We start from the raw sequence: 9,944 nt of genomic DNA, 5'->3' as shown, positions 1-9,944 counted from the left end.
CCTCCCCACCTCCACCAGCCTCCATTCCCTCCGGGTCCCAGGCCCCACCGGGCATCGGCAGGGCCCCCTGGTTGCCTCCTTGGCTTGGTCTTTTCTGGAACATTCCTCTGGCCCACGTTGCCTTTCATGGCAGTGGCTGATTGAAGGGTCCTGGCCAGTTGCCCTGTTGAATGTCCCACATTCTGGCTTTGTCATCTGTCCTCAGGATTAGACTCAGGTAAACCGTTTTGGCAGGAGAACTCAGTGGAGGACATGTCCTTCCAGCGCACGGAGGACGGACGGCCCAGGGTGGCCGGCCACTCTGCTCTTTTCAGCAGTGACATCTTCACTGTGTATTAGAGAATAAATGGCCCAAGTCACTGGTGATTTTAGAGATATGATTGCTTAGGCAGAAGCGAGATCAAGCAATTGAGTAAAAACTAAGAGGGATGATTTCCAGAAAAATCTGGAGAGGATCCACACTGGGGGACAGGGAGGGATCTTTTGTTTTTGGTGCCAGGGATTGAACTCAGGGGTACTCAAACACATCCCCAGCCCCCTTTGTTTTTTATTTAGAGAAAGGGTCTCACGAGTTGCTTAGGGCCTTGCTAAGTTGCTGAGGCTGGCTTTGAACCCTCAATCCTCCTGCCTCAGCCTCCGTGGGATTACAGGTGAGCACCCAGCCATTTAAGAGGAATCTCAAAGGGGGTGTCGGAATGGCGGGGACTGCGGACCACCTTGTGGCAGGGCCTTGGCCATGTTTCTCACGTCCCCTTGGGGTGGGGTGGTGGCTGGTGGGCAGAGGCCTGGGTTGGATGCAGGCCTGCTTGGCCTCTGCAGGGCTGGGGTGGGTGGCTACGCCCCAGAGAGGTCCCTATCTGTTGCCCTCCAAGGTCCTCCAAGGCCCCAGACGTGAAGCTGCTGGGATTGCTGGCCGTGGCATGGGGCCAGGGGACACTGGAAGCCTCAACTGTCTCCTGAAGGCTAATTAGTTGCTCAAAGTGTGCATAGGGCGCATCTCCCCGGCCAGCTCATGTCCCCGGGGCTTGGCCACCTGCTGATCACCCAGTGTTCTGTGTGGGGGACAGTCCAAGGGGGTGCAGCCAGCCGCTGGGTGGCTTGATGGGTGAGGAAGAGCAGGGGAGGCTGGAGGGACAGTGGCCCTGGGGGAAAGGCTGCCAGAGACTTCTGAGGTTGGTGGGACTTCTGAGCTGGGGGATCCCGGGGAGTAGCTCTCTGGCCCTATGAGGCCCACCTGGGGTCCACAGTGGACCTGCCATTCAGGCCCTTGCTTAGGTCACACGGGGTCCGGCAGCTCCTTGGCTGACTCGGGGTGGGGTTGGGGACCCTACTGGCCATTCATTCTGGGCCTGGAAGCATCATCCTGGCCTGCCTCTCCTGGCAGGTGACTCAGGTGCCCTCTGACAGGCAGGCTGACCCCCAGAACTCTGTCTCCTCCCGGGGGGAGATGGGTCCCACCTCGCTGTGGGATTCTGGTGCTTTCTAATCCAACCTTCCCAACGTGCCCACGTGCAGATGAGGAAACCGAGCTTCAGACGGGAGGCAGTTTCCCCAGGGTCGCACAGCTGGTGAGTTCTGGGCTTGGTTTGGACGTGGGTTCACTGGCCGGGCTCCAGAGCTGGTGGCCCTGAGCTCTTGGCTGTGTAGTAGTGGGCCACCTGTGTCCCCAGATTCCTGTAGGGGGTAGGTCTAGGGCAGCCTGTCCTGGGTAAGACCAGGGACACCTTCCCTCTCTACCCCCAGGCCTAACCCCTCACCCTGTACCTCTGCCAGAATTGTCTCAGGGAAGTTGCATTCTTCATGCCAGGTCTGGGCTTCCAGGAGAGCCGCATCTCCATCATGGCCTGGCGCGCACTCGCTCTCCCGCGCTCTCTCTCTCTCTTTGGTGCCAGGGATTGAACCCAGGGGCACTCCGCCACTGAGCCACATCCCCAGCCCTATTTTGCATTTTATTTAGAGACAGGGTCTCACTGAGGTGCTTAGTGTCTCGCCATTGCTGAGGCTGGCTTTGAACTTGTGATCTTCCTGCCTCAGCCTCCCGAGCCACTGAGATTACAGGCCTGCACCACCACGGTGGCCCCGGGGCGGTTCTCATCCCAGGGTCTGATCTGGGCTCAGGAGCGGATGGGAGGCTCTCGGTGCACGCTGGGGTCTGATGCGGGTTCTGAGTCCCACACCTGAGTTTGGACCCTCTTCCTGGCCTTGTGGGCCTCCGTGTCCCCACTTGGAGCTGGGGAAGGCCAATGCTATCTTCCCTAAGGCTGGGGCAGGGCCGCCCTGGGCGCAGGCCTGGTCACAGTGGGCGCTTGGTGTTTGGTGGCTGTCTGAGCAGTTTTCGTGAAGTGACCTCCCCCGGCCTATGTGGGCAGGGACAGCTCCGGGCCCGCCTGGCTCCACCTGTGCGCCTTCTGTGCATCTGCTCACTCCTTCTCTGCCTGCCGCCCGTGAGCTCATGGGAGCTCTCCGCCCCACACCTGGGGACCCAGGCACTTCTGCACCTGATAGGATGGGGTCCTGGGCCAGCGCCGTGTGGCAGGTACCGCTGCCATCGTGCCTGCAAATGAGGAAACCGAGGCACAGGGTGCTCGGGAGCTCTCCCATGTCACATGGGCAAGGAGAGGGGCTTGAGGTGCTTGTTCAGTGACTTGAGAGAGAACCTGGGTTTGGTTCCAGCTTGACAGGTTCAGTACTTTTCAGAAAACCCCTTGTTTGGCTGTTTCATGGTCAGTACAGTGACCATTCGGGCTGGCTCCAGGGTCAGCAGTTTCTGTGGCTCCTTCCAGCTTTGGATTCATGCAATGACCACATCTTGCCAGTGGAAGAACCCGGACTGTCCACCAAGGGCCTGGGGGGTGGCAGGGAGGGAGCTAGCCCTCCTGCTGAGAGTGGCCCCCCACCTGGCCAGGTCCCCACAGGCAGGCAGGGCAGCCAGGTTGGACAGCCACCCTCCCTGATTGTCCCTGGGGACAGAGAGATGGGAAAGAATGTGCTTGAACGTTGGCTTCCTGGAGAAGTGACCGCGGCGTCCCCGGGTATTTCTGGGGCTCACAGCAGCAACAGCAGCAGCACAGTGAGCATTGGGAGGAGGGGCCAGCGCTGTCCCCTGCCCAGTACTCGTCACCTCTTCTTGTTCAGAGCAGGTCGGTGCCCTGAGCGGACAGGGAGGCTGCAGGTGGGGTGGACAGAAGGGTGGCCCCAGTGAGCACCTGCATGTGCGGGGTCACCTGAGCTAACGGCCACTTTTCTGTTTTCTCTTGCAGTCACCGAGAAGGAAGTGCAGCAGTGGTGAGTAGCCGTTTACCCAAACTCAGGGGTGGGGACGGGGGCTTTGTGCTGATGGGGACAGAGTCCCGGTGCCCAGGACAGCATGCAGGGGCCTCGGAGCATGCCCATCCACACACCAGCCCTGTCCCTGGCTCGGTGCGGTCTCAGCTAACTGGTTTGGGTGGGGTGCTGGCAGTTAGGGCCTGGGGCACCCCCAGGCCCACTAGACCCTAGGGAGGGGTTAGGATGACAAGGCCGGGCCCAGCTTTGTCATTAAATGCTGTGTGGCCTTGACAGGTCTCTTCCCTCCTAGGGGCTCAGGTGAGTCTGCTCACAATGGCTGGGTGTAGGTCGGGCGTGGCGGGTAGATTTCCTCTGGGCGCCAGCTCTGGTCAGCCCGCGGTGGCTTGCCTAGAGTGTGTGTTAAGACGGATTCTGAGGTCGCTTGTCCTGGAGCAAATGGAAGGTTTTGCAGGGAGGGGTCAGTGAGGTCTGTAATGGTGGAGGGTGCCTGGCCTGGGTGATGCTGTCGGTCACTGTGCGATAGGGGGAGGACGGGGCTCCCGCTCTAAGATGAGCCCTGATGGGGGAACAGCTTGGAGGGAGGCCTCCCTGGCTCCTCCCGGGCCACCTCTGACACCCCCATGCCCGAGTTCACACTGTAGAAGGTGCAGAGCCATGTCCTGCGGGCTCTGCTGACCTCTGCAGGGGACCCTGGCCAGGTGGGCAGTGATGGGAGGCTGAGCTGGCCGAGCCAGCAGCGGGAGGAGAGTGAGCAGCCACCCAGCTCTATCCCAGGACTGACCTCGTTTCCCACTTCCCGACTTCCCCAGGTGGGCGTTCCAGAACATTCCTGCTTCTAGGTCTCTATCCCTGGGTGCTCCCTTCCTGGGCTCCTCCTCCAAGGTGCAGCCTAGGACCCTCCTCCAGGAAGCCCCCCTGGACTCCCCTCTGGACATGCTCTTGCCTTCCCGCCGGCGGTCAGAGGGGCCGGGGCAGCCAGACCCTAGGAGGCCGGACACTGAGCGTGGTTATGTGCCGAGTGGCCCCGTGGGGTCCAGCCTGCTGGCTGCCCAGGCGCGTGCCACCCTGCCCTCTGCCAGCCTGACCTGGTGACGTTCCTTGCGTCCCCTCGCTCTGTCCCTGCCGCTCCCCCGCGTGGGCCCCCTCCTGGCTCCAGCTCCCCCTCAGCCTCCTTCCCGCACCCTCCCTGGCCTCTAGCTGGGTTAGGGTCTCTCTGACCCCCACTGACCCATGCTTCTCTGTGATGGCCTGTGACAGTGGTTAAATGTTTCTGCCCCTGTCTGCGTCCCCCAGCTCAAGGCTGGTCACCTTTGCCTGTCCTTCACTGTGTCCTCAGGGCCTGGCCACAGTGGATGCTCAGCCTCCAAAGGCACCCCCCTCGGTGCTTTGGGAGCACATTCCCAAGTGTGACGTGGCCTGTCACCTCCACGTGGCAGACAAGGAAAGGGAGGCTCACAGGGAGTCCCTTGCCTGCGCCTGGGGGTGGCAGGGCTGCCATGACGGTGGGCAGCAGGACCCCAGGACCTGGCTCTGGCCCCGCTGAGGGAGGGAGGCTGCACAGGTCTCCTGAACCACGGGCGGCCCCCATCCTCTGGGGGCCGGGCGGGGGGCCGGGTTAGGGTCCTGGGTGGCCATTAGGAGACAGCCGTGACGTGGCCCTCCGGTGGGAGAAGGGTTCCTAGACCTTCCTTCCAGGGCAGGAAGAGGGCAAGGCCTGTCCTCGAGAGACGGGCACTTCCTCAGCACCCGTGGGTGACAGGGGGCACTCAAGGCAGCCCCACTTGTTTCCCCTCGCAGTCCCCTGGAGGAGAAGGTCCCATCTGCCTCTCGGGGATGAGGACACCGAGGGCCCCCTGAGCTCCCAGGTGCTCCCCTGGCTGCCCAGGAGAGGCAGGTGGCCAGGGTGGGGGCTCGGAGCCGGGCAGCTGGCCGCGCTCTGACTTGCCCACACCTGGGCTGAGCTTCCTGGGTCCTCAGTGTCCCCGTCGGAAGGCGGGAGTGGGAGTCGGGCTTGGCGGACGGCGTCAAGAGCAGATGCTCTACTTGGTGGGGGACGTTGGGAGGGCGCCTGGCGAGCGCGTCCCCGTGGTGTGCTGAGCAGCTGCTGCCCCCATCTTAGCAGCGCTGGGGGGACCCCTCCTCACCGTGTTGATGGGGAGCCGAGGCCCAGGTGGGCCAGGGGAGGTCGCTCCCATTCACTCGCCAAGCGTTGGTGGAGCAGAGCTGCCCGGGGCCTGTCCCAGACGCAGGGTGACACAGACCAAGCCCCAACCCTGGACAGACACATCAGCACAAAGCAGCAGCATCTCAGCCTGAGCAGGGTGACAGGCCGGGGTCGGGGCCTGAGGGCAGGGTCCAGGCAGGCGCTGCCGGCTGCCAGCTGCCAGCATTCGGGCCACTACCTGGGGGAGCACATGGCCGTGAGGCAGGGTCAGACACCTGCTCCTCACTGTGTGACACCTTCCCTAGCAAGCTCTAAAGAAAGAAAGTACCAGAAAGTTCCGTGGACGTCAAATAAGTAGGCTTCGGTTCACTTTGGTGGAGCCTCCAGGGTAGAGATAGCTGAACCAGCCCTTTCCTGCCCTCCTAGGCCAGCCCTCCCCCTCCTGTTTCTAGAAAGGCCACCTCTAGAAATAGAAAAAGGGGAGACCAGGATGGTTAAACAGGGGCACTCAGGCCTCACCCTCCCCTCCTGTGCCCGTGGCTGGCATTGACAATGGATCCCAGATCCCGGTGTTCCGGATCAGTCTCCTCGGTGCTCTGTGCAGCTGATGGAATTGTCGTTGCTACACAGAAGGGACCGGTTCACCTCCCTGGACTGACCTAAGGCCTGCTTGTTCACCTGAGTTGTAACCAGGCCTGCTGGGTAAAGGCTGGCTCCTGGGCCCACACTGTCCTGTTCTTTGCACAGAAGGCAAATGGAAATGTCCCTGCATCCCCAGCGCCCAGGCGTGTCAGAGGACCCTTTCACAGCCGGGGAATCCTCCCGTAGGAGAAACTGGTGTTCCTGAACCCAGCTGGCCGGGCCACCAGGAGTGTAGGCCAGGGCAGGGGTGGAGCGCGCCGGGGGAGAGCAGAGCTGCAGGCAGGTGGTGGCCTGCTTCCCTCTCCCCTGCCTTGCTGGCCTCCCCTCCTGCCCCTTCCGACCCCGTGACCCTGTGACCTGCGGCTCCTCCTGAACTGAATCCCCACCCGTCTGCCTCCTCAAGAACAGGTCTGGTCTGCCCCGCTCCTTCTTTCCCGCCCTGGTCCCGGCCACTGGTCTGCAGTGGGGCTCCTGTGGCCCCTTCTCCACGCACACAGGGAGAGCTTTGGGTGGGTGGGTGGCTGGCTCTCTTGCTCGAAGCCCCTTTGGGACCTCCCACTGCACCTGGCACGGGCCTGGGCTCCCGCCAGGCCTCAGGGCTCACGTGCTCTCTGGCCTCGCCCTCTCCCGGCTCACCAGCATGGCCGCCCTTGCTGTCCCTCACCCTGGTCAAGCCCCCCAGCCTCAGGACCTCCTTCCTTGCTCTTCCGGCCGCTGTTCCTTTCCTCTGCATGGCTCATTCGTCACCTCTGCAGAGTTGGCCTGTCTTGTTCCCTGCTGACTTTAGGGCTGCTATTCAGGGCTGTGGTGTGATCTCGTCACCTGACCCTGTGTGCAGCCAGTGCAGATGCAGCCTAGATTTGAACTCAGGCCCTGGGGCTAGTCCGGCCCCAGGTCCCAGAAGAGCGATGCCAGGCCAGGCCAGGTGGGCATCCTCCCCTGGCTCGAGCCCCTGGGGACCCCCGTGGCCTCGGCCCTGCCGGCCCTGGGCACCAGCATGGGGACATGGCCCCTGGGTGCCCGGACCCCTGGCTTCCCGCCCTCTGGTCCCCACTCCCGAGAGCCCTGCTCTGCACCCTGAGAGATCAGGAGCCACAGTGGGCTGTGGAGTAAGAGGCAGCAGCAGGCCCCAGGCCCCGGAAGGTGACATGGACATCATTGTCACCTGGGAAGCCACAAGAATGCCCTCATGACAGCAGGGCACACCCAGTTCCATGGAGGAAAACTGCAGGAGGCAAAGGGAGCCGGGAGCGAGGAAGGCGGGGGCTGGGCCGGCGTTGGTGGCCGCATTGGTGGCCGGCGTTGGTGGCTGGATCACGGATGCTTTTTTCCTTCTTCTATTTTCCAAATTATCTTGTTTTATTATTTTTACAAAAAACAAATATCCCATCATGTTGTAACAAAAACAGAGGGTGAAGCAGGAGGGATCCTGCAGCCGCCCGCAGAGCCAGCTGGACCGTCCCACGCACCCCGGGGGGAGGGGGCAGCTCCCCCAACGTCCCCGTGCTCCCCCGTGGCAGCACTGTGCTGGGTTTAGTGCCTCGTGGCGAGTCCCAGGAGTGGTGTGTTACAGAGGCTGGGGCTCGGAGGGCAGAGACCCGGCCCAGTCACAGCTCTGTGTGTCCTTCCTCCTCATGGCCTGGGCTGAGGGCTCGGGGCTGCAGGCTTTGGCTCTAGGAAGCCCACAGACCTGAAGTCCTGGAGGGAGGGCCGGGAGGAGGGTCCTCCTTACCCGAGCGCTTGGGGCCCCTCCTGGAGCTCCGTCCGAGGGGAGGCTTTTGAAAAGGCGACGGGGAAGGATCTGGGAGGCCACGGCCCTGGTTGTGATGGTTATTTATCTCTCTGGCCCCCAGAGAGTCCAGCCCCGTCCTTGCAGAAGGTGGGGTGAGAAGAGGCCTCTGGGCACCTGCTGCAGGCGATCATGGGGTGGCCAGGGGCCGGCGCCCAGCATCCGGGGCAGTGACCTGAACCAGGAGGTTGGGTATTAGGAAGGGCCTCTGGGGTGTGCAGGCTCCTGCTGCCCTGGCCCCTCTGGTGCTGTGGAGAGGTCGGGCCCCCCTTTGTGGGGGCAGTTGGGCTCCCCACTGTCCAGGCTCCCGCAGGCCCTCAAGGCAGGTACTGGCTTGGTCCCCACCTCACAGACCGGGTCACTGAGGCTCAGAGAGAAAGTTGCCTGCCCAGGGTCGCACAAGGTCAAGGGCGAGCCAGGACGGAGCGGTTTGCTTCAGAGGTCAGAGCTGTTCTTCAGTTAAAAAAATATAAAGAAACTCCTCTCTGACGCCTCGGAGTCCTTCAGGCTGATGCAGCCTGTGAAACGGGCAGCACAGGAATGAGCTGCTGTGACAGTGACAGTGACGATGAGGAAGAGGCCCCTCGGCACTCCCGGCCCTGGCGCGGTGGAACCCAGGGTCTTCCACCCTCGGGTGCCCGAGACTCGGGGGCTGAGCCTGGAGATCCCAGCCGACATCCTGACCCGTGCCATGTCCGTCATCCCTGCCCCTCTGCTGGGCTGACCTGCGCCAGTGATGTGAGGACTCCCGTCCCTCCCCCTGGGGTCCAGAGTCCAGCCCGAGGTGTGAGGAAGGCAGACCCCTGGGGCCTTGTCCCCACGGGGGACTCTGGCTACAGAGGAGCCCACAGGCCGTGGCAGACCTGGCCTCTCTCTCCCATCCCCGCTCCATCTGGAGGCTGGCCCCCTGCAGCCACCCCACTGGCCAGCCGGGGACTGGACTCCACACCAACCCGGAACCTGCCGCAGGCCAGCTCCCCAGAGGGTCGGGGGTGAACCGAAATGGCGCCTGCCTTGGGGTGCAGGCGGAGCTCCGGCCTTCAGGGCACAGCCACACCACAGGCGGAGCGGAGGAAGGGGTGGGCCGGGCAGAAGTCCCGGGACCCTGAGCCCGGAGGGCACCCAGTCTGTAAGGCGGCCATCACTGACCCCTTCCCCTGGGGCTTGTTGGGATCATGTGTCAAAATCCTGCCTGAACCGGAGCCTGGCAGGAGCTGCGACTCCTAGTGCGGACTGTGTGACCCGCGGGCACTTCTGCGGCAGATCCCTGCCAGCTGGGGGTCCCCCAGTCCAGTGGCTGTAAACCCAGTGATGCTGCCCCAGGGTGTGTTTGGCAAGGTCTGGGGACAGGGTGGCAGTCACTGGAGGAGGTGGCGCCTGCCGTCTCTAGTGCCCAGAGCTGCCCAGCGTCAGGCGCCTACGGCGGGAACCCTGCCCAGGGCTGACCAGTCACTTCCCCACAGGGCCGCCGGGTTGTGGGGAAGGGGTTTGTGCAGGGTCCCTCCCACAACACGGCAGGTGAGGGCCAGGCCCAGGGCACAGGCCCGCGTGCCCAGGCACCCGGCAGATGGCTGGCGGCTTCACCGGAGAGGGAGGAGGCTGGGACCTGCCGGGACCTGACCTGGGGCGGGTGGGGCTGGTTCAGTCACGTCCCAGCCATCCTGGGACAGGTTCCTGGGCTTGGTCCCCAGTCCCGGGGTGCCCACTGTGGGGAGGGGCTGTACCCCAGGTTAGACCTGCAGGAAGTCTGGCTTCAGAGCCTGGCCATCTGAGGCGAATCCGAGGCCCGGGGCAACCAGGGTGGCCGGGAAGCTCAGTCTCCCCGGCTCTGCTGCAGCCGAGGCAGATACCTCCTCCACCTTCGGAGGACGAACAATGGGTTACATAATATTTGGGTAGCAGCTGCTTTCCCCTTGCATTTCCCTGGGGGCGGTACAGCCTGGCTTGCAAGTGGGGGGGGGGTGTGCCATGAGGTGGGGAGGCTGGGAGGCAGGAGCCCTGAGTCTGAGCCCTGGTTCTGCTGCTAACTTGCTGTGTGACCTTGGGCCAGTCTCTCCCCCT

At 63.3% G+C, this 9,944-nt stretch overlaps 1 protein-coding gene across 4 annotated transcripts in view; it reads left to right on the top strand.

Annotated features, from left to right (window-relative positions):
• Positions 1–9,944, top strand: part of Ncs1 (neuronal calcium sensor 1) — a 33,475-nt gene that overhangs the window by 8,242 nt on the left and 15,289 nt on the right. For all 4 annotated transcript variants that reach the window (XM_048812889.1, XM_048812887.1, XM_048812890.1 and 1 more), the window contains exon 2: positions 3,261–3,285. In XM_048812889.1, coding sequence (XP_048668846.1) covers positions 3,261–3,285 — 25 coding nt within the window. The remainder of the gene's footprint in view (positions 1–3,260; positions 3,286–9,944) is intronic.

The sequence above is a fragment of the Marmota marmota genome, unplaced genomic scaffold (assembly GCF_001458135.2).
Source record: "Marmota marmota marmota unplaced genomic scaffold, marMar, whole genome shotgun sequence".
NCBI lineage: Eukaryota > Metazoa > Chordata > Mammalia > Rodentia > Sciuridae > Marmota > Marmota marmota.
This window is presented reverse-complemented; position numbering and strand designations above follow the sequence as displayed.